The 24,804-nt window shown below is 42.7% G+C and overlaps 2 protein-coding genes across 9 annotated transcripts in view; one reads left to right on the top strand and one right to left on the bottom strand.

Moving 5' to 3' along the window:
- LOC105829989 (protein groucho) overlaps positions 1-8,419 on the bottom strand; it is a 60,971-nt gene extending 52,552 nt beyond the window's left edge. For 4 of the 8 annotated variants that reach the window (XM_036293993.1, XM_036293996.1, XM_036293992.1 and 1 more), the window contains exons 1-2: positions 7,962-8,418; positions 2,241-2,664 (exon numbers count right to left, since the gene is read on the bottom strand). In XM_036293993.1, the coding sequence (XP_036149886.1) occupies positions 2,241-2,276 (36 nt within the window). In that variant the 5' untranslated portion in view covers positions 2,277-2,664; positions 7,962-8,418. Of the gene's footprint in view, positions 1-2,240; positions 2,665-7,961 lie in introns of all 8 variants that reach the window. The other 4 variants (XM_036293995.1, XM_036293994.1, XM_036293991.1 and 1 more) reach the window with 2 other exon arrangements.
- A 6,624-nt stretch (positions 8,420-15,043) lies between these two features.
- The window catches only part of LOC105837203 (protein fem-1 homolog CG6966), a 42,315-nt gene continuing 32,554 nt past the window's right edge, over positions 15,044-24,804 (top strand). The window contains exon 1 of the mRNA XM_012681778.3: positions 15,044-15,872. Within this exon, the coding sequence (XP_012537232.1) occupies positions 15,813-15,872 (60 nt within the window). The 5' untranslated portion in view covers positions 15,044-15,812. The remainder of the gene's footprint in view (positions 15,873-24,804) is intronic.

Below are 24,804 nucleotides of genomic sequence, written 5' to 3' on the forward strand. Positions count from 1 at the left end.
TCTCTCTTTGCACATTCTACATGTCTTTTTGCGTATTACATATTTATACATCGTATTTATACAAATAAAAACGCAACTTGTGTTGAAAGTTTTACGCATGTATAAACAATTTTAAGAAAACACGTGAAACGTAAGATTTCGTTGGAAATACAGAATTCCAAAACCATTCATCTCATAAACCATCTTCCTTCTCATTCACAATCTTCAAGTCTGTAATTAACTTCAAATAAAATCAACGTGTATGTAGGATGAGGGTCGAAGTAGAACCCAGGATCTGCGCCGATTACGAGTCGGGCTGCTTTCAAAGCGTCACGCGTCACCTTATATTATTATAATATTATAGTATGCAGAAAAGATATCCTCCACATTACGAATATTTCAAGTGACAATTTTTTTACAATAATAATACGTAAAAAAATTTCATTTTCGACAAGATGATTCCTCTTAAGGGATCAATGAGAATTTTTATCCGGGCTGTTTGTCTTCGAATCGAAGAGAAGAATGTAAATGAGCAACCGCTCAATGATAACCGCGCGTTAAAGGCGATCGCGTGCCACGACGATTATACTATACGTCCGCTGTTAATGGCGACTATACGTTACCGTTTTCTCCGTTAATAATATTATTACGCGAAATTTACATTAGAGTTTAATAAAAATTAATTTCCACTAAGAGATCGCTAATAATACCCTGGCAAAAAGACGCTCTTCGAATCGCACTAACGACGGAAGCAAAAGGCATTATACTTGTAATACTAGCTTAGAATTCTATAGCAGTACGCAATACATGACGAACAGTTTCCTGTTAAATAACAACGTTCGTAACGATATCTAATTTTGTTCTCTCGGATCAATTACAACACCTTAATAGTTGGTGAAATGGCGTAATTGTCAACTGCTGCCTTGCGCGTTATAAATTTTCTTATATTCTTCTCAAGAATAGAAAAGAAAGAGAAATTATGAGTCACCGCGACAAAACTATAAATATCTTGGACATTTTTGCGATTTTTCTGAGGTCAATTACGTCGTCCGTTTCCGTTAGTCATGGCGATAATTATTAGCTCTGTTGAAAAAAATGTCACGTCACTCCGTCAATACCTACTCTTCACAATACTCGGGGGGGGGGGGGGGAATGATCGAGTTCGCTTGAACGCTTCCGATTCTCCTTCGAGCAATTATACGTCGTTGCGTTATTAGTCACCGCGATAATTATCAGTCGTTTCGCGCGCGATATTACGAGGAGTATTACGGCGGCATGCGGCAGTGTGTTATCGCCGGCCCGCTTCGTATGCCCGTTGCCCGTTGCCCGTTGCTCGTCCGTCGTATACGCATCGAGTATACTCGTCGAAGAAACGATCGAGCCACTTTGTGCCCGTTGAGCAGAGCAGAGCAGAGCAGAGCAGAGCGGAGCGGCGCGGCGCCACATCAGCGTGAATAAGCAAACGAGTGGTGCCCACATATCGTCCATTGGCCGGTTCTATGAACGGCAATTGTTGTACGTTGACTTGCGGGCTCTATAAATAATCCTCATAATTTCTAATGGTCCGCTCGATCTCTGTCTCTCTTTCCTTCGTCCTCTCTCCCTTTCTCTTTACGTTCGTGTATCAGCAAATTCGCCGGTGGTCTCGTTTCATCTCGCGGAGAGGGACTTTGAGCTTGTGCGACGCGTGAAATTACGACGGTAAAAAGAGTGGCACGAGCGGAGGTTGCGCCGTGCGCGGGGAACAATCAAACATATTCTTCGAATTAGCAACGCGAAGTGCGAGAGCGGTCGACTTGACTCCCACGTGCTCTTTCGCTTCCCTCGCGCAGACCCTCGCGGTAATTACACTATATTACCCTTTGACGTTCGGTATAATGGATAGAACGCTAAGCAAAAGAATACCGGCGCGGCGCAAACGAAGAAACACTCGCCGCGCTCGCGCGCGCGCGCGCGCGCGTGGTAGTGCGCTGGGAAAATACCCAACACAGAATAGAAAATGTTCGCTAACTTGATTGCTCGTAGGTTAAATTGAAATTTCGTTCAATTCGAATTCGCTTTAAATTAATTGAGAGAGCTGAGTTTACCAGCCGCGGCCGGCGTCTGTGCGCTTTTTTTCACAAATGCACATAAAAATTTTTACCCGCGCGTCTCTAATTTGCCATTCCACAGATTCTATGCCACGTAGCGAATTTGTTGCGTTTCTAGAGAAAAACGAGAAATGTATATACGGGTATAATATAGATTAATTATATACTTACGGGAGCGGCGGGATGTCTCGCCGGGGCGGGGTACATCCTTGTCTTGGACAGTTGCTTCTTAGAAATCACTGCAGCGTCCACGATACACCGTGTACACGATCATTTCACCATTTCGTAGGCTCGAACGCATCCTCGTGATTCGGAAGAGGCTCCAGCTTTCTTAGTCTCCTCTCTCTCCTCTTTCGTTTCATACACCGTTCACGGCACGGGGCGATTCATCGCGATTACATTACCGCGAACCAAATACACTTCTCCGAATACATTGCTTAATAAACGCGGAAATAGACGGAAACGTTGTAAACTTTGCACGGACTCTCGCGCGTTCAAGTAGTCCGTCGTACGTATCAACACATTCACGACACTTTTCCTCGCGTAATTTTTCGAGCGTCGTTAAATCTTCGCACGCCGTAGAGTAGCTTCGTTCCTGTCGAAGAAAAATTCACCTTTATTTCCTTACTTCTATGTGACGTTTTCTGTATAATTTATGTAGCAGTTTCTTATAGCATTTCTCCTGTTTGTTCGGCTAGAAAAATATTTGCTCCCACGCGCTATTTGAATTTACCCTTCTTTCGAGAAATAGTGCGCTAAAAGTATTGTCTCTATTAACCGCGCGGTATCTCGCAGGAACTATGCGTTTTCATTTTGTCGGCGCGGCGCGCGCGCGCGCGCGCGTGCATGCAATGGAAGCGTGAACGTGGAGGAGCTTTACGATGGGCGAGCGATCAATTTATCGTTCGATTTACTAGGCGCGTAAACTGCGCGGCCCCGTCGCGCGCTGCTCCATAGGAGCATTTATCCTAATCTCCGAGGCGTGTTGCGCCAGGAACCAGGGACAGAGAGTGAGAAAAGAAAAAGAACGCGGCGGTGCGACGAGGACAGAGAAAGTGAAAAGAAAAAGAGCGCGCCCGCCCGGGTATGTATGTATATATCCGCACGAGTGTGTGCAAAGCCGCCGGCTGAGCGCAACGTCACGTTCCAGGATCTACGACGCATTGATTACGATGCAATTTTCAATGGATCACGGTGGCGGGCGGTACGCGCGGCCATTATCGCAAACATCGCGACGTGTCCAACAAATTCCGCTACTAGGTACGAGACGGATTTCGCGGAAAACGAGGTGAGATCGGTTGCACATGTTTCTTACGAGTCGGTAAGCAACAAACGAAATAGAGAGACGATGAAGAAGTAAAATTGCTCGTTATTCCTTCATCCCTTGCATATATACATATAGTCGCGCGGTAGTCCATCGGTTCGAAGTACGCAAGGACTCTTTGTCGGGGGATAGAAAATCGAGGGCTTGAGAAAAGGCCTTGAGAAAAGGCTGCGCAGAAGAAGGCAAACGCGCGGTTCCACATGTACGAAGGATAACGTTTTAAATTCGTCTTCGTGGAGACAACGCGCGTCGTCGATTACTTTCATCGTCCCATCAATCCCAGTGAAGAGATCGTCTTCTTTTTCTTTTTAACCGCGCAACGATATCGAACACAGATCACAACCGCTCGCTTCGTGCTCGTTCTGCATGTTGGTTTGCGCGCGGTGGAGACACTTAAGCAAGTCAATATAAATCGATGGACACGGAACAAGAGCGCGCGACGCGACGACGAGCGGTAGGAAGCGGTTCGGCGGGTGTGTATAGTATAGTACTATAGTAGCAAACACTCGACCGGGCGAATGGACGGCACCCGACCCAGCGCGCGACGTATAACGACGGTATGTAGCTATATACCGTTGGGTTAGTTTAGGCCATAGCTTAATTTCCAAGTAGAGAATTGGCGAATTCAACGAGGGATCGAGGGAAGGGCGCGGACGAGATATAATTCGCGCGCGCGGTGTCTCTCCCTCTCTCGCGCAGATTGCCGTGCGCGATTTCAGCGCGCTGTTTATTTTAGCCGCTCCGCGCCTCGCCTCGCCTCGTCTCGCCTCGTCTCGCCGCAGGGCGGATTACGGGAAACATTTTTGCGATTTGTACGCTTGGCCAAAGAGGGTCCCCGACCGACGGACGGACGGACGGACGGACGGACGGTCCAAGCGACGCGACGGCCGAAAAGCAACGCGCGCGCGTGTGGCCGGGCGGACAACGTTGCCTATTATTTTCACGCTTTTACCGCGCCGCACGATCGCATATACATGACGCGTCATTACGGGCTCTTTGTAACGCGGGATGATGTTTCGTGTAACGCGCAAAATGGAGTCATATAACCGCGTTAACAGTCCATTCTCCGCGGATAATGTATTTCACGAGCAATACACGTACAGATATACGTACGTGTACGAGGATAAATATATTTATGTACGTGCGTGTATAATGCGTGCGCGAGCGTGAAAAACTCGCCCAGGCCCGAATTTGAGCCATCATTTCCATCAATTTGCAGCAAATGCGTTCGGCGGGACGATAAAAACTTTTCGGCTTGACGTCGCGACGCGTCGGCGAACGCCGCTGCCGCCGCCGCCGCCGCCGCCACCGCGCAAAATTAAATCCGCCCGGTTTCCACTTGCATTTATGCAAACGCTGAGAAAAGTTTCGCCTGCACCGTACGTTTTCCATTGTCTTGCGGAGCAATAGAGATGTCGCGTGAAACGACGACAATCGGCAATCTAAACCGCGATAATTTGATGGGGATAAAATAAGTTTTAGATTTCGACAAAATAAACCAAACGTGCAATGCGCGCGCGCGAATTGTAATTTCATATCGCGGGATTATTCCTCGAATGAAGGAGCAGCATTGAAAGAGCTTATAAAGATCGCGCTTCTCGAAAAGCTTACCGCGCTGTTTATTCCCGGAGAAAAGGGAGCCGCCGGCGAATAGAAGCGCGCGCGCCGATTGCGATGGGCGGCTCGCGACGAGTCACGGAGAAAGTTATCACGAATCTCACGTAATCGGCCCTCGGCTGATCCTTAACCATCGTCCGTGATTTCTTTACCTTCTCGATGATCGTTATCATGGCAAACATGGCCGAGCGACGGCGGCGGCATACAATGCTACGCGGATTAAAGGATTCTCCACACCGGACACGCTGGTGTCGCGCTTTAATTATCGAGTACCGCGAGTGATACCGCGCGTGCCGTTTACGAACCCCACAATTTCGTTATGAGCTGTAAGCCAAATAGTCGAGAGTGCGGGATAGAGTCGTTCCGCAACAAAGATATCAATTCTACACGCGGAGATTATAGAAATTTGCTTTGATTCTATTCAAGCATACGTCTTAAATAAAAGTACGCTCAAGTAAATAATAGTACCAATGGAAAAAGAATTAATAACGCGTGAGTTGACGCGCTTGTTTTTCTTATGTTGTTGCAATTGAATTATTTCGGTAAAAAAAAAAAAATATATATATATATATATATGTGTGTGTGTGCAAATCGTGTAATATAAGTGACAATTGAGATATCAACGATCAGTTGTATGCTCGGTCGTAATTTTTGCTTCTTATACATCGGCGATCGGCCGTTCGCGAGGGGCGCGAAAGTAAAAACTCTATTGTGCTGGCGATAAAAGCGAACAACTCCGTGCGACGTTACGACAGTGTCCTAATATTCCGCATAATTACGATACGACCGATCGTGTCTTTATTAGCGGCATGACGACGTTGCCGACTTGGTGAAATGCACGAGTCGTAAAGAGCCTTATCTCGCGAAGCATGATAATTATACGGCGAGAGAAACAACTTAAGTGGCTTACGGCAGTAGTTGGGAACGTGCGCGTATAAAAATTTTGTTCTAACAACGAATTATTAAATGAGAAATTCCGCCTACACCGTGAATCGACAGGTAGTATACAATTTTGTTTCAATAGCGAATTTCAATTGCGAAACTCCGTTTAACATATTATTCGTCTAATCCAAATTGTATCGATCACTTTGAAACCGGCAAACATATTCGAAATGTATTTATGGAAAATCCAAACTTTCGCTCTCTCTTTTTGAAATACGCCTCAATGTTGGCTGTCTCGACGCGAGAGGAACTCGCAGCAGCGAAAAGCGGCTACAATTTATGGGATACACACTCGCTTAAAGGTTCCGCGAAATCACAATATAGTATACGCTAATACGCGAGAAAGACAACGCGAACGAATGGCTTGTCGATCGTCTCCGATAATTTTACGAGCCGTGCACGACGATTACCTCTAACATCGTTCCCGCTCCATCTCCTCACCACTGCGCGCGATCCCTTTCATCGTCGATGACTCTTGGCTTCTTGGCAATAACGCAAGTAAAACCACCTATACAATTAATTTGATCGCTAATTCGGAAATCGTATCGCGTTGAAAGATTTACAAGAAAGATTTACCGGTGACTACTTTTGTCGTATACAAAACTCGCCATTCTTTGATCGGTAAATAAAATTGCGTCGTCAATCGAAACTTATTTTCCGTTTAAGTACATGTCCTAAATAAAAATTGAAATATTGTAATTACAAATAATGAACTCAATGCCGAAAAACAACATATATAATTAATATAATAGTGCCAAAATAAAAAGAAAGTAATTAATAATACCGATGTACAATCGTTTTCCTTTTTAATTGTCACGACATAAAAAATCGACTTTCTGGTTGGAAATGTTATCAAGCGACTAAATTAATTGTATTAAACACGAGCGTTAGGAATTAATAAATATTTGAAATTGTTGAAAAATTGAGAAATTTTTGAGAGATGACACCGATTCGTAAAGTTCTCCGCTTAGAGACAATCAACTGTCCGAGGATTACGTCATTCGAGGTTGCCCGTGCCTAGGTGGTTTAAATTAATTAGGATTGCGTTACGATAGATGTGATATCGTAATACGGAGAGAGACCGGAAGATCGTACCTCTCCAAGAACTTATTAAATAAATCTCGCGATGAAACGAGGGAGTAGAGAAAAAAATTGGTACGTTTGTCCAAATTCCCACGAATCCCACGTTCGTATTGTTGCGATGTGTCAGTTTCACGCGTACAACGTTAATGACTTCCGTGTATCTTTCCAATAATCCGTTAAGCCGTCGCGATAAACCCGGAGGAAGAGGGAAACGAGGAACAAAGATTCGGAGCGGACTCGGGGTCTGTTGTTTGAAACTCGATTAACGAGCCCGACGTTCGAGGCTCGGCGCAACGTTTTCTCGGAAGAGAACGCGCGCGCCTTATCGATCAAGGAGCGGAGCGGAGGGAATTAAGGCTTGATCGGTGGAGAGGAAGGGATTAGTTTTTGCGGATGACTCGGCCGACCGAGCCTTCCCTCGTTTCGCGAAAGACGATCCAGCGTCGTAATTATTGGGCCAGAAGTTGCCAGAACTGGCGCGCGACGCGCGACGCGCGGCGCGGCGTGGCGCTGCGGGCCCCGGGAGCGAGATTAACGATATATGTATGTACTATAGCCTTAACGCGCGGCACGGCGCATCGCGCAATCGGTACGGAGCAGAAGGAAAAGAAAAAGGAAAAGAATGTTTATCCCCTCTTCTTTTTACTCACCGCGAAAGTAATAATCGCCGTCTATTATCCACGCTTCGTCGATACTCGACGGCGAGGAGGCGCGGGGGACGGAGGGGGGGGGGAGGGCGCTGGACGGCGCGGCGCGTCACGCTCCGAAGCTGGCCGCATAACTAACGAGGACACGTGACTTGGCGCGTTGCTAACTATCGCAACGAACTGCATGAACTTGGCGCGGCCAAGTTTCTCTACGCTCCGGGATTCTCCGAAAATTCAGATTCAAAGGAGTCGGCATTGACACACGCGCCATATACGTACCTCGGAGGATCCATCGGAGGTCACGATTCCCTCACTCTGACTCTCGCGCCTCCGTCCTTAATCCGTCTTGGCACTGCGGCGAAAAAGCACTCGCGTTTCTTGTCGCGTACTCCTCCTCTATCCCCCTCTCTCTCTCGCTCTCTCTCTCTCTCTCTCTCTCTCTCTCTCTCTCTCTCTCTCTCTCTCTCTCTCTCTCTCTCTCTCTCTCTCTCTCTTCCCCTCTCTAGCTCGCTTGTTCCATCTCGTACTGACACACTTTCGTAGAAAGACGCGTGCACCCAGTCAAACGTAGATCCGTGCACATCGGATACGTGTATAAGCCGGGCACAGCAGGGATCGGACAGAGAATCGGAGGCAAGCAAATGTCGTAACCGAACCGCGCAGCGTACGACGCTCGACTGCGAGCCGGGTAGTACCGAAGTGGATGACGGGAACGTGTGAACGCCGCTTGCCGCCGTCGTCGTCGCCACCACCACCACCACCACCACTACCACCACCACCACCACCACCACGATCACTACCACCACCACCGCCGCCGCCACCGCCACCGCCATCACCGCTCCACGTCGCGCGCCACGACACACCGACGATGAGCGACAACCAACACCAATCGCCGCGGCGCGGCGCCCACACCGATGCTGCATCAATGAAACGAACTCGTACATGGACATGCGCGTGCGCGCGCGCACACACAGTCGAGAAACAGCAGTGGTAGCAGTCCGCTCCGTCTCGCTCCTACCGCAGCGCCGCGCCGCGCCGCGCCGCGCCGTTTCCCTGTTCCCCGTGCGAGTCAAGGGCGTCGACCGACGGGGGCGACAGAGCACTCTCTCCATCTCCGCTCGTCTTTCCCGGAGAGTTTGTAGGTTACGAACAAGAGAATCTGTATCTCTCTTCCCGAGGGCCGTTAAAAAAGTTGAACCTATAAATTTCGCTTCTAATTTTTACTAGTAAATATACCTAATATTTATTCGCGGTACCGGATCGTTGTTTGAAATTCGAAACTTGGTACCTAAAGATCGGCGCGCGGCGGTGAGCGCTGTGTGAATATATAAGAAATTGTTGACTGCGTTCGATTTGAATTGAAAGCGCGTTACGTCTCTTTTAAATCTGGATCGTGAATCGCGCTTGTTCACCAAGGATTTTCAGTTACCGCGGGGATCACAACGGGAGACTCGTCGACGGCGCATATAATACATCGGCGCGCGGCTCTCGGCGCGTGCGAGCGCAAATTTCGAAAACTCTTTACCGACACCTCTGCTTTCGGCGTTGCGTAGAGCCGCGCTCTCTCTCATCCTCTCCGCTCTCTTCTCTCTCGCTGCTCTCGCTCCTCTCTCTCTCTACTCGCTCTCTCTCGCGCGCGCTCTCGTCTCTCTCTCTCTCTCTCTCTCTCTCCTCTCTCTCTCTCTCTCTCTCTCTCTCTCTCTCTCTCTCTCTCTCTCTCTCGCTCGCTCTCTACCGACACACATTTCCTTAATCTTTCGCTCTCTCCGGTCCGTCAGTCGTCCTTCGTGTCGTCTCGCTCTCTCGTTCGTTTCGCCCGCTCGTGCCCTCGCGATTTGCAGTGGCGTGGCGGTGTGGCGGGAATGCCGAATGTCAGACCGCGCGCGCGCGTACGTGCGTGTGTGTGTGCTGTGCCGCGACAGAGACGGCGCGAGTCAAAGTGGCGGAGAGTGCCGGACAACACGAGTCAACCGGCATCGTAAGTAGAGAGCTCGGCGTGGGTGTAATCGCCGCGAGCGTGTAGGTGAGGGACGGGAGGAAGAATGGTAAGCGGTGGAGAGGAGAAAGGGATGACGCGCGAGTGTGTGTGGGCGTGTGTACAGTTGTGTACAAAGCTCGCGCTTACGTACACACGTCGTACGCGTGTGGCGTTCATCATATTACACACCGTTCACGCATCGCGTCCGCCGCCGCGCTGCTTTGAGGAGAGATGAATCCTCGATTCGGTTAAACGCCCGCCAACCGGGGGATGCTCTAAATCAGGACTGTCTACCTGAGCACACGTACACAGACGCGCGCGCACGTACGTACATACGTATGAGCCGGCTTTTCGAAATTCCAATACTCCGTCGAGCGAACGGGAGTGCGCGACGAGATGAGAGCGAGAGCGACGCCGACTACTATTGCACCGATGCGTTTTCCTGCGCATCTCGTTGCAGGAGAGATGTATGTCTTCCTCGCTGGCGTGATCGATCATGAATAGAAATCGACGGGATACGATGCCGCGATGTTGCATCGTGTTTCGCTCCGAGACGGGATAATGGAATCAGAAATATTGACATTTTTTTCACCCAAGTTTGAAAAAAAAGTATTTAAGAGTTTATCTGTTTCTTCTCTCTTTTACGTGTAAAAGGATCTGACGGTAAAGTAGTCAAAGAGTTTGTGTCACTATTGGTTGGAATTATAAATATTCCATGAAATAAATGTTATCTAATGATTATACAACTTAAATCTAATTTGCAATGTGATAATATAATAAATTTTAACCAAATTTAAAAGAGAAAAATTTAAGCGTGCTGTTTTCTTCCTTGTTTTACGTACAAATAGATCTGTGACTGTAAACTAATCAAAGAATTAATAATTTGAATTTGAGATTATTTCAAATATATTCCGCGAAATTACATTTAAATGATATGATTCGTGAGATAACAAAATAAACCAATAAGTTTGAAACGGTATTTGAGCATTATTTATTTTTCACTTTATTTTATGTATTGAAATGTCTCACAATAAATTAGTCAAAAAAGTTTGTAGCTGCAGTTTGGGACTACTCCGTGGAATTACGTAATAAAACGGAAAAACGTCACTAGAAAATGTGAATAAGTGCGTGGTTTATATGACAAGTATTCCAATGTATCAGATTTGCCGTTTCCAAGTGCGTCGCGATTTATCATTGCGATTCGTGTAGAATTTCAGCCACCGAGAAGCTACTCTCGTTGTACTTGGGCCACAAAATGACAATTTACGCGTAGAAAATTAATTATATTCTATAAAACAACGTACTCTCTTTATCCATCGTCGCGTTGGCGTCGTCGCAATTTGCAAGAACACGGTCGCCCGTAGAATCGGCTTGACATTCGCGTTCACCCAACTGCGGGTCGGCCCGCGGCCGCCCGTCTCTTTTTGTCCTCCGAGAGGCCATCCTTTCGGAGCGGCCGCAAGCCACAGACCATCGCGCACTTTTCATCCTGTACACGCACGTCCATTATACCATACACGTACACACGCGCGCGTGACTTGACCGAACATTGTGCGTAACCATATTCACTTCGATGCGCCACGCAAAATGTACGCACGGCTATGTCGCAGCCGTGTCTATGCTTGCGCGAAGGGCAATCGGAGAGAGAGAGAGAGAGAGAGAGAGAAAGTACGTGGAACGGCCGTAAACACAATTGAAAATTTTTAGTGAATGCACTTCCGTGGCTGCCGCGATGACCGGGTGATGCGAATCGCGGAAACGATGGCATGAGCGAGAAAATTTATTTTGTCGTGGGAACTCCTTTCTTAAGAGACGCTCAGCGAACGTACGTGTACGTGAAAAAAAAAGAGTACGATTTATTATGTACTGAGATTCATTTTTCTTCCGGTTGAACGGATTGTGTGATGCGCCAGCATATATACTTAAAGATTTCTGAAGTCTGTTTTTTCCGCGTTAAAAAAAAGACTATGTTACTTTACAGATCGATGGAGAATTAATTGATTCGTCGAACGACATTTCCTCTTACGTGGTGACGTCTTGACGATCCTGCTCGCAATTTGCATAATTCTTGCACGAAAGCAAAGTTTGTACGACGTCGTTTTACTATATGCGCGTTTTCTTGTCGCGTGACTAATAACAAGCTGCTCTTGGAGTTCGTCTGTAACAATTTGGCTGGTAATTGCAGTTGGCGATACGTATTGCATCGGCTCTCTCTCTCTCTCTCTCTCTCTCTCTCTCTCTCTCTCTCTCTCTCTTGCCCACCTGCGCGCGCGTGTGCACATGTGAATCCTGCATCGTCAAGAAAATCGATATCTTTACAAAAATATCAGTTTATGTAAGATCGATGAATCATGCAAGCTAACAGCTGTCGATATTGTATTTTATTGATTTGTAATACAAAATGCCGTCTTCCGTATAAAATTGTGTATATTGTCAGAGGACCAATTAAATGAAGTAATGAGCATATTCATCGAACATTGTATTTAATCTTATAGGACTATAATTTGTATTTTTTGGGCTAAGCTTGTTAAAATTGTATATTGCTAATGACTACCATAATCATTCAGTGTTATTAAAAAATTTTCAAACGCTTGTAAAAAACAAACATAAAAATCAAATACAAAATTTTATACATGTGTGTGTGTGTGTGTGTATAAGATATATAATTTAGAGTGACATTAGTAGTTTGATAATAATGTGGAGTAAAAAGCGTTATTCGACGCACTAATCATAATTTTATTCAATTGTATTCAATACATAATATTTTATCACTGTGCTTATAATAATGAAACTTTTATTGTGACGTACGAAGAAAGGATAGATTGTTATCGATAGTACCCGCTAACAACGCTTTAAATCGGAAGCGATTCATTCGGACAGAATTTAGACGGAATTTAGGATTTCTTCATTCCACGGTTAAAGAGCAGCCGATCGATCCATCGTAAAAGTCTCCAATCACTTTATGTGAAACACGCAAGGTGTTCCCGGATAATCGTCGCGCTGACGAAAAAATTGGCTGTCGAGTTACGTGAAAGATAAGAGAGGGAGAGGAGGATAATACGATTCGTCTTATCTCGACGGCACGCGGAATATCTGGCTCGCTTAACCCTCTTGTCCGCTTTGAAATACCTTTTCCACGATTCATTCAAACTATTTTTAGAATTAGATTTTTAATTCTAAATAACGGAGTGTAATTTTAATTTATATTTTATCTTCAAAATATACTTCTTAAAATGTATGAAAAATATTCCTAAATATATTCTATAGATCCATAATCTTATGAAACATCCTAAAGATATTTCATAGGATCTTTCTGGATTCGCCCGAGGCTAATATTCGGCTATTATTTACTTTTCTTGAGAACGTCCGAAGAATGTTCGAGGAATAAATTGGGATTCTACTTGTGTAGGTCTCGGGGACGTTACGAGGCAGTGTGTACGCTCCATTATAGGGCTCCAGCGTAGGGCGCAAAATTTGGATGATGATTCTACCGGTCATCTCTACTCTAACTGGCGAGGCAACTTTTTCAAAATTAAAATTAATTTTTCAAAATTAAACTTAACTAATAAAAAATTATTTTAGAAGTACAATGACGCAAAAGCGACTATCTAATTTAGCACTTTTATTAATCGAAAGTGAAATAGCAACAATTTTTATTAAAAAGATGTTACAGAAATATTTGCAAACGTTAAAGTTCGCAAACGCAAAAATCACAATTTTTTAATTGTTTTTCTTATTTTTTTAAATTTCTATTATTTCTATTATTTTTTCGTATATTTTCTTTTAATTCTCATTTTTTACGAACTGTGTGTATCACTTAAAAATATAATAAAAAATATATTAACATCTTATGTTAATGTTAAAACAAAAAAAATAAAATTATATATAAAATTTTAATATAAGAATTATTAAAAAATATAAAAATATACAAAATTGCAAAAACTTATAAAAACAACCATTTTTCCTGCCTCGTCGTGATTCTGTTGGTAACGTTAAAAACAGAAACTTTTTAGCTTCCCGTTTTGTCTTTGTAGTTTTGTACTGGGGCGCGTGAGCGATTCTCAACATAGGGGCGCATAAGCGAGTCGTATTAACGGCGGTAGGTCTACATGTGTAGATGATCTTACGACATCCCGACAACATTCTTGTGTTGTCTAGGTTTTGCTCACTCTGGGTTAATACTTTTTTTAAAATAAACATTAAGTGACAGTTAAAAACTTTTGATTATTTAATTCAAGATCGTGACATTGATAATATATACAATATATATCAAGATCGTTAAAACTGACTATGTAACGAAGTTGTTCTGTATATATATATATAGTGATATTAAAATTAAAGTAGTTATGAAGAAACAATGTATAGTGCGATGGGTAAGGTAAAGTTGTTCTTTTTATTTCTTTTATTCCCGAATTTATCGACGATGAATGAGAGTTTAAACCTTTAAACTAAATGATTCACAAATACGTGTCGCAAGAAAAAATTTATATAGCGCATATACGGAAAATCAAACTGAAAAATCAATTTTTCGAATTTTAACAGAAATTTTCAAAAGATTGAACGATTTATACAAAAAGGTTAATTTAACTTTTCTTTTATTAGGAGAAATAAAAGTACTTACCTATATCCCAGAAAGAGCCATTCCGCTCTGTTACATGTCAACCCTTGCTTACTTATTAAATGTAGACGATTAATCAAAGAGAAATCAGAGAGAAACATGAGAGCGGTCGCAACACCGATTTAGCTGTCACTTTATTTTGAAGTGCCTCTATGTTCATAAAATGTAGACATTGAACTATGTAGCCAACGTTTGTGAATTACACAGGTAATGCCCACGATTTTGTGGTTCTTTTCCGTGCTATAAGCAAGAGCGAGGTGAATCAGAATACATAAACAAAGAAGAACAATCAAATCGTTTTGAAACGTTTTTTGTCTTGAAGGTCCACACGTTAAAGGCGCATCAAAATAAAGTCGTAATTAAATCACAGCCGTAGCTGCTTTTGGGCTCCATTTTATTGCTTGTAAATTCAAAGGTCTCTTTTATTTGAGACATATTAACAATTTTATTACAACTATAATATAAATATGATCGTTATCCATATAGCACACATCCTGGAGACGTATTCTTAGAAGACGTCCCTTGGAGGCAGCTGTGCTGTATCAGCTGATGTATGGATAAAATGGGCAAACATATTATATAAGGTATAGGAAATTCTGCGAGTTTAATCAGCTATCGGAATTACGGAATTTTGTGCTAGCTAGGCTCGAAAGTCGTTGGATACCGCGCTCTATCGGCGTCATGGCGCAACATTGTCGACATTGTGCATTGTCGACTTGCAGCCAGCTTCCTTCCGGACCGAACTACCGCGACGCGACGCCGACGATTCCTTCTCTCTCGCCATTAGAAATAGCTAGTGGAAAATTTCGTGAAAGAAGAACGAGAAGTGGACGGATCGCATCTATGACCGGGGCGCATGCGTCTCTACTCTACACAATGTACAAGCAGAGAGAGAGAGAGAGAGAGAGAGAGAGGGGGGCATCGATTGGGAACGGTCAGAGTTGGAGGTCACAGAACAGAACCGCATACAGCTGTGGCTGGCGGCGCTGCGCGGTGACTGCCGTGAGTTCAATCTTCGACTTCGACTCTTCAGTCGTTTGTAAATCGCCGAATAAGACGGAATGGTGTCTGACGCCATCTGACGGAGAGCGACCGAGTACCAAACGGAACGACGATATAAGTGACAATTTGGAGGAGTAATCGAAACTCATTCTCCTTTGCTCGCGTTTAGATTGAAGCCCGCAGAGCCGTTCACCGGTTGTTGCCCAGGTCAGGCGAGAAACCGAATCGGTAGTAACGCGATTTCGCCAACGTTTCTCTCGCTGGCCGCCCCGCTGCCCCCCCCCCCTCCGTTCATCCGCTGTCGTGTTGGGTGGGAGCGGAGGAAGCGCCACTTCGTTAACTGTCCGGGGTTGACGTCTGACGACGGTAACTGGTAACAACGTCGACAAAGAGACGACGAAACGGACGAATACGTGTGTGTACCGTGTGTTCTACGCTTGAACGGTTGAATACGCTCGTAACCCGCAGAAACGAACGAGAGGCGCCAAGGAGGCCACGCGGGGCGACGTCACTTAGCTCGGACTATGTGAAAATGGATTTTAAGAGCGTGGTGTACAACGCCGCGAGGGACGGCAAGCTCAAGCGCCTCAAGGTGAGTACGTCATCGTCATCGCGCGCGAGCCGACGCGGCCGACATAACCATCGACGATTTGTCGAAACCGGTACGATCCAGACGACGAGTTGTAAACATAAACATGTAATAATGCCAGGTGATCACACACACATACACACAGTTAAGTCATCGGTTCTTTTTTTGTTTTTGCTTTTTTTCCTTCTTCCTCACGGCTGAAGTTTCGGCTTTCAGACGGCGCGCGCAGGTCTTGAACCTCCCTGCCGGTGCCGAGCCTGCCCGCCGAGGTATTATTAAATCGAAAACTCCATATTCAAGATACTGTACTGAAGCGCGATTTCCGTTTCTCGAGTGCGCGACAATGTCGTCGCGTCGCCACGCGCCGCCTCGAGACAGATTTTTTTTTTTTTTTTTTTTTTTTTTTTTTTTTTGGCACGATGTGATGACGCGCGAATCTAGAATTAATTCTTTAATTTTCGATGTGTTTGCGATGAGACATTGGATAATTCGTAAACGTTTGCGATTCTACAAAGAAACGAAGAATCTCGCAGATGCCGCGCGTTTCCTTCCTTCCCGAAAGTAAAGCTCGATGACGACTTTTCGCTGCTCGACTGACGCAGTGACGCGGTATCGAATGACGCGAACGTTGGTCAAAAATGGCTCGAGCTAAGTTTCTGCGGATAGAATCGTTGAACGTTCCAATTCCTCGTCTTGTTTCCGTCTGAGTTACGTTCCCGGGAAGTCGCGTGACGCTCGAGATAGGAATAAATCGCGAGACATCTTTGCGAAATTCTCTTAAAGACATCTCTGCTTTAACTTTGTTATTGTTAAAACTTGGTCCAACAATTACGAATGAAACGATACGTACGCGCATACCATTTCGTCTTGTCAAAATACCATTTCATCTTTTTAACGTTGCGACACAAAGCAGAGTTTCTCGCGTTCCATTTTCGATTCTTCATTCATTTAAACCTAAACGTTTTACAAACGGTCACGCTCGTTTAATGGCTTTTTTTCCATCGACATGTAAAATATTTAGGCAGTTGACTGAAAACCGAATCCTGGATCTCTTTCACTTGCCAGATGCGACACCGCACCTGCCACCAAGTTATCCAAGGCCTTACTTCACTCCGCACACACACACACACACACACACACACACACACACACACACACACACACACTCACACACACACACACGCGCGCGCGGAGAACGATGCCAAAAGATAAAAATAATCAAAGTTGGACAAGTGATAAGAAATACGGGAGCTACGATTATCTTTCCACTTTAGGTGCAAATAAAGTGATAACTTGATTATTTTAAGTGCGAACTGTAGCCGAAATATTAATTAGAATAATATTCGCTTGCGTTTGTCTCTTTGTGCAGCACAAATTTAAGGTAATACATGCAACATATGACGATGATATATAGTAGAAAATTCTTATGACGAAAGCGTGGATTTATTGTGCGCAATTTTGAAGTTTTTAAATTACATGATTAATAACGTTAATCGATTGCTATGAGAATAAATAAAAATGGTTCGACAAAGTTTTCCAATTTTTCAAATATTTGCCAATTTAATTAATCAACTTGAATTTAACTTAAATTTCGTGATAAAAATGACGAATTAATAGAAAATTAGTAATTTCTGATTCCATTACTGTATATTTATCGAACATCTTGTATCATTCCCGAGTTGATAATATTCTTCAAGATCTTGAACATTCATAAGGTTGCTGCTTTCCGGTTTTTCCCGGTAATATTTTACCGATAATAATACATATATATCATGTGCTCGCTCTCATTCTCCCTTCTTTCACACACACACACACACACACACACACACACACGCACGCACGCACGCACGCACGCACGCACGCACGCACGCACGCACGCACGCACGCACGCACGCACGCACGCACGCACGCACGCACGCACGCACGCACGCACGCACGCACGCACGCACGCACGCACGCACGCACGCACGCACGCACGCACGCACGCACGCACGCACACGCACGCACGCACGCACGCACGCACACACACCTTCTTTGTAAAATCTTTTCGCGACCAACAACGTAGCGGCATCAAAAGTCCTCTTCCCTGTTTTTAGAATTTTTCCATTCATGTTGCGTCCGTATACTTTCTTGCGTGCGCATTAACAAATCGCTAAAAGTTTGTCTTTAACAATATTTCGTTTGCGCGCGTTTTTAAAACAGCACGTCTGATACGGTTAACGGTTAACCCGACGGCAAACGAATAAAATTTGATCTGTGATATCTTGAAACGATCAATAAATTTGTGTTCATAACATCTATTTGATCTTATTTCTAACGTGTCATTAACCACCTTATTTTTAACAATTAATTCCCCGATTAATTTAAGAGACAAATCTTGCTCAATAAAAGTGTAAAAATAAGATATCCTATATATCCATAAGATATTTATAGAACTGTTAAAGATCTGTGAATTCAAAAGGCTACAGATTTCCGATATTTAAGGGGACCATTACTCTTTAGAACCAATACGAATCTGCAATTGTTCTACGGTTCATGTTTTTTTTCTTTTCTGGAATTATTTCCTACATCAGCTATTAGAATTGTAAAGTAAACCACTTTGTATGGAGCTTATTACTTTTTGCTACTTATAATATTTATGCTGTAAAGCTATAAAATATTTAAACCATCAAGTAAAATTAATTTCTATTGTTTAATATTGATTTATGATTGATTAGTTTGCATAAAACAATTGGTTATTGTTCCTTTCTAATCCTTATCGGGTTTACACCCGTCGAAGGAAATATCAACACACAGGAACGAGCTCGAGATTAGTTATTGTTCCGATAACCAACCACCAAAGCATTGATAAGTGACGTGAGGAAAATTGTGCGAAAGCGATCCATCTTTTTCAAAGATCTGCGGTATGAGAGCGAAAGACATTCGTAGCCTTTTTTCATTTCTTTCAACTTGTGTTTATTTCACATAGGAGATAGCAGCGGTACGACAAGTTATATTTAGCATGACATGTTTATAGAACGGCACTTATATGGTCAAATCTGCCTGGCAGAGCTGCTCTGTGTACCGCTCTTATTATATATTATGCGTGACAAAATGTAGAAACAACATAGAATGAGCCGAAAACTCGGTGATCATCGACGATTACGCGAAATCGTATTGCATGTCTTATCAATGAAATCGCCATCGCCTTCTCTTCGCAACGGCAAACACGTTTAATATTGCGACGTCGAATGCAACGTAAATGCGATATATATGTATATGTACGAGGTGACGCGCCGATATTCAGTTAGCAGTTTATAAACCACAAAGTCGATGCAGGAAATCAGGTCTTTCGCCCCCCCCCCCCTTTTTAAATAGAGTAAAACATTTTTTTATTTAAAATATATTTTCAATATTTTAATATTTTAATATTTTAAATTACATTTTAAAAAGCATGTGTTTAAACAAACAAAACAAGTGTTTAAAACAAAAATATATGATTTAAACACTTGTTTTAAATACATAATATAATATCTCTTGACATATAATCTACAATTTTTTTCTACAATTATGACACTTTTAAATTATATTTTGTTTTAATGTAAGAAAATTGATAAGTAATAACAATTATTATTATTTCTAAATTTAATCTTATTTCTAGTAGTAAAAGTTTCAAATATATAAAATAAAGTGTTTTTTTTTATTATAACTTATGTAATTATAATGACTGCATTTAGCAGAAAAGAAATAGCTTTGCAATATTGTTTTAAGATTTTAGTTTTTAATAAAAATAAATGTTAAAATATAAATGTTATATAATTAAATATTTTGTATATTCTAATATAAAACAACATATTATTTAATTGCTAAAAAATCTACGTTTGAATATTGAAATCTAAATAATAAAGCCAAAGATATAATTATTGCTTACATGTTTTCAATATTGTTATAAGACAAACTTTATAAATACGATAATTTTTTTATATTATTTACGAGAAACAATCATTACGTATGAATAAAAATACATGCAAACATTATTCCTCTAAAATCTATATTGAATCCTTACAAAAAACGTTTTAAATATTTGTTTTAAACACATTTAAAATATTGTTACGCCCGCGCTGCTGTACGATTACTGAGAAGGCCGCGTGGCGTTCCTTGACGACGGGCTGCTATTTACAAACAAGTGCCTTTGCGACTAGATTCCGAGCTGTCAAACTGTTCGGACGTATTTCTTGCAATTCTATCACTGTGTTCTTGTATTTGTGTTACATTAAAGAGCCGTGTGAGTTTTCAGTGGTGTTACAATTTATTTCAATCGGGAGTGCGTGTAACATTTTGGGGGCTCGTCCGGGATCGGACGAGCGGATATCGGAACGAGCTTTAAGGAGAGAGAGGGAGAGAGTCCGGATGGTTTCGAGGACCCCGACACGTCCGAGCCCGCGAGATATTTCCGTTGAGGAGGGAACCGAAATGCCCACTACAAGGAAAAGGGCTCGAGAGCAGACTTCTGAATCTACGATGTCGGAGACGGCGGTACTGCAAGCCGTTCTCCAGGAGATGCGTGCGATACGTGAGGAGCAAGCACGAAGGGAATCGGAATTTGCAATGTTGTTGCGGCAGAGAGAAGAAGAGCTTTCTCGTTTACGAAATTTCCAGCTAAGTCCTTCTAATAATAGAGCCTCGGGCGATAATGTATTGGGGGCCGCGTCCGCGGGGGACACGTGCGGGAATCGTGCGCGAACGGAATTGGGTTTCAAATTGAAGCCTGACACTTTTGACGGGACGGTTCCGCTGCGGGAGTTCCTCTCTCAATTTCTCCTAATCGCGCGCGCGAACCTTTGGGACGACGCGTCGAAATCTGTAGCTTTGGCCGCGAGTTTAAGGGGGGAAGCGCGAACAGTCTTAGAATCGTTAGAGGACGTAGAGGTTTTTAGTTTTGAAGAATTAAAATCAAAGCTCGAGTTGCGTTTTGGGGAGGGAATTCTTACTCAAAATTCTTATTCTCTTTTTACCAATAGAAAACAAAAATCTGGGGAAAGCCTGGCTGCTTTTGGAGCTGAGTTGGAAAGGCTTTCGCGTTTAGCATATCCGGAGTGTCCTTTTTCGGTGCGGGACAAGATCGCATGTTCGCAATTTATTTCCGCCGTTTCCAATAATTTTCTTAGAAGAACTCTCCAGCTGGAAGGGATTTCTTCTTTGAAAGCGGCCGTGGAGAGAGCCAAAGCTATCGAAATCATTCAGGGGGCGAATTTTGAAAGAAAAGAAAAATTCGGGAGAAATTTTGATCGTTTTGGGAGGAATTTTGAGAGGGAGGAGAGGAAGGACGCGCGGAGTGTTGGGGGTGAGAAATCGGAGGAAGGGGGGCCCCGAAAAAATTGGCGTGGTCTCAAATCTGCAGCCAAAGATAAAGAATGTTGGGCGTGTGGAAAAACAGGACATTTCCGTTTTGAATGTCCCGACGCAAAGGGAAACGCGGCTTAGTTGAGCTTTTTGGGGCGAGTTCAACTCCGAAGGGTAATGCCCCGATTATTTTTCGTTCTAATTATAATTTGAATAAAGATTATTGTGTTTATCGTTCTCTTAGTTTTAATAATGATAATGATTCTTATTTTTGTTATGAAGGAATGCTTAATGAAAAACGTTGCTCCTTTAAGATTGATACGGGCTCTGACATCTCTATTGTAAATAGAAAATTAGTGAAAGATTATGGAGAAAAGTTGGAAACGGTAAATTGTTTTTTGAGATATCCTACCGGAGAAAAGATTCTTTGCAAAAATAAAATTTTAGTTGATATTCTTATTGGTAAATATTCTTTGAAGATTCCTATTTTCGTGGCGGAAATTCATGACGATTGTTTACTAGGGGTTGACTTTCTTAAAAAGGTTAGTTTAGAAAATGTTTTTGAATCCGCCTTCGGAAATTTTAAATCAAAAAAAGAAAAGAATTTTAATTGTTCTCGTGTTGTTTCTGTCCCTTCTGTCTTAAGGGAGCTCATTGAAAAAAATTCTGAAAATCTTGTTGATTCTCAGAAGGAAGTTTTTGCTGGTTTATTGAATGAATTTCAGGATATATTTTCTGAAGAGATAATTGCAGGAAATTGTGATATTATTTGTCATTCTATAAATGTTGAAGATTCTCCTCCCATAAAACAGGTTCCCCGACGTATTCCTTATCATATGAGAGACGAAGTTTATGGAATAATAGAGGAGATGAAAAAACATGGCGTAATAGAGGAATCTCAAAGTCCTTGGGTTTCTCCTGCGGTGTTAGTTAGGAAAAAAAATGGAGCATTGAGATTTTGTGTGGACTTCCGAAAATTGAATGCGGTTACGATTAAAGACTCCTTTCCTCTTCCTCGGATCGATGACATTTTTGATCAACTCTCAGGTAATGTTTGGTTTACTACGCTTGATTTGAAAAGTGGTTACTGGCAGGTTAAAATTCGTCCGGAGGATAGGGAAAAAACTGCTTTTTCTGTTGGTAAAGGGCTTTGGCAATTTACTGTAATGCCCTTTGGATTATGTAATGCCCCCGCAACTTTTCAGCGCCTAATGGAAAAAATTTTAAAAGACATGTTAACGAAAATTTGTTTAGTTTATCTTGATGACGTGATTATTTTTGGAAAAAGTTTTGAAGAAATGTTAGAGAATCTTAGTAAAGTCTTTCGGCGAATTCGGGAAGCAAATTTAAGAATTAATCCGGAGAAATGTGTTTTTTTTCAGAAAAAATGTTAAATATCTGGGCCATATAATTTCTGCCGAGGGGGTAGTTACAGATCCGGAAAAGATTTCCGCAGTAAAAGACTGGCCAGTTCCGCATACTAAGAAGCAATTGCGTAGCTTCTTAGGTTTTTGTTCGTATTATCGCAAATTCGTTAAAGGTTTTTCTTTTATTTCAAAACCTCTTTATGCATTAACGGAAGATAAAGTTAAATTTTCTTGGGGAGAAGAATGTCAAAATGCTTTTGACGAATTGAAACGCGTGTTATCTTTTTCTCCTATGCTTTCTTTTCCGCGGGAGGAGGAGAAATTCATTTTAGATACCGATGCTTCTAATATCGGTATTGGTGCAGTTCTTTCCCAGAAACAGGATGGAAAGGAACGAGTTATAGCCTATTTTAGTCGCGTTTTGAATAAAGCCGAGAGGAATTATTGCGTTACGCGTCGAGAACTTTTGGCGATAGTTGAAGCAATCAAAGCTTTCCGTCATTACCTCTTGGGACAAAAATTTTTGATTCGTACAGATCACGTTTCCCTTAGATGGCTTTTGTCTTTCAGAGATCTTGAAGGACAGCTCGCGCGTTGGTTGGAGAGACTCCAACAATTTGAATTTGAAATTGTTTTTCGGAAAGGACAGTTTCACGGAAATGCCGATGGACTGTCTAGACGTCACTGTGAATCTCAAGGTTGTAGATATTGTGCTAAGATCGAAGAAAATTGTGCTCGAGAGTCGAGGAAAACTATTACCTTGGCTCGTATTACCTTGGCTGAAGAAAATTTAGAAGAATGGCAAAGGGAACAGAAAGAGGATCCTAGTTTGTCGGTAATTTTTCGCGGTAAGGAAACAGGAGTACGTCCTTTACGCACGGAAGTTTCGGATGTTTCTACCCGTATTTACTTGTTGTATTGGGACGTTATAAATCTTAAGAACGGTGTCCTTTATAAGAGTTGGTATGCTCCAAATTTGAAATCTAGCTTCCTTCAATTATTAGTTCCACGTAAACGAGTCAAGGAAATTTTAGAGAAAGCCCATGATTCTTTGTCGGGAGGACATTTCGGGGTGAATAAGACCTTGGAGAAAATTAGGAAGCGGTTTTACTGGGCTTCATGTAAACAAGATGTAGAGGACTGGTGTAAATCCTGTGAAGTGTGTGTGGCAAGAAAGGGCCCCTTGGGAAAGGGAAAGTCTCCTTTGCAAATCTTCAATGTTGGAACTCCGTTTGAAAGAGTTCAAATGGATATTCTTGGTCCTTTTCCCATTACTTCTTCTGGAAATAAGTATTTGCTTGTTGTAGTCGACTGTTTTACCAAATGGGTAGAAGCTTTTCCCTTGAGAAATATTAGAGCAAAAACAGTGGCGGAGGTTTTTGTTAATCAAATTGTTTCCAGGCATGGGACACCTTTCGAAGTTCATACGGATCAGGGAAGGAATTTCGAGTCCAAGCTTTTTACTGAACTCATGGAACTTCTCGGAATTAGAAAGACAAGAACTACTGCCTTGCATCCTCAATCGGATGGTCAGGTTGAAAGACAGCATCAAACCATTACTAATTATTTGGCGAAGTATATTTCTTCAAATCAGAAGGATTGGGATCGTTGGATTCCTATGTTTCTTTTGGCCTATAGAACCTCAAAGCATGAGGCTACTGGAGTGACTCCGGCAGAGTTGTATTTTGCGCGAGATCTTAGATTGCCTTTGGATTTGTTACGAGGGAAACCGCCTGAATTTTGTAAGGAAGACCCTCATACTGCGGAAGGTTTCGTTAAGGATTTTCAACGAAAAATGGAGGGATTTCATGCGAGTGTTAAGGAAAGATTAGATATTCGTTCTTCACGTGTTAAGTCTCGCTATGATCGCAGAGCTAGACATATTTTATTTCAGGAGGGGCAGAAGGTCTGGTTCTTCAATCCCCGAAGAGTTAAGGGGAAGGCTCCTAAATTACAAAGTGATTGGGAGGGACCTTATTTTATTGTTAGGAAATTGAGCGAAGTAGTTTATTGTATTCAGAAAACTCCGAAACATAGAAGAAAGATAGTTCATTCAGATAGGTTAGCTCCTTTTTATGAGAGGAAATTGGTGCGATAGGTGAGTCGGAGCCCGGAATAGAAAATAAAAAAAGGAAACGAGACGTTGACAAAAAAGGAATTGTTTTTTTTTTTTTTTTTTTTTTTGGAAATTGGAGAAGTTTGTTGCTTGTTGTTTTATTTTCTTTTCAGGAAAAGAAAAAAAAATT

This window comes from Monomorium pharaonis, chromosome 11, assembly GCF_013373865.1.
Source record: "Monomorium pharaonis isolate MP-MQ-018 chromosome 11, ASM1337386v2, whole genome shotgun sequence".
Classification (NCBI taxonomy): Eukaryota; Metazoa; Arthropoda; class Insecta; order Hymenoptera; family Formicidae; genus Monomorium; species Monomorium pharaonis.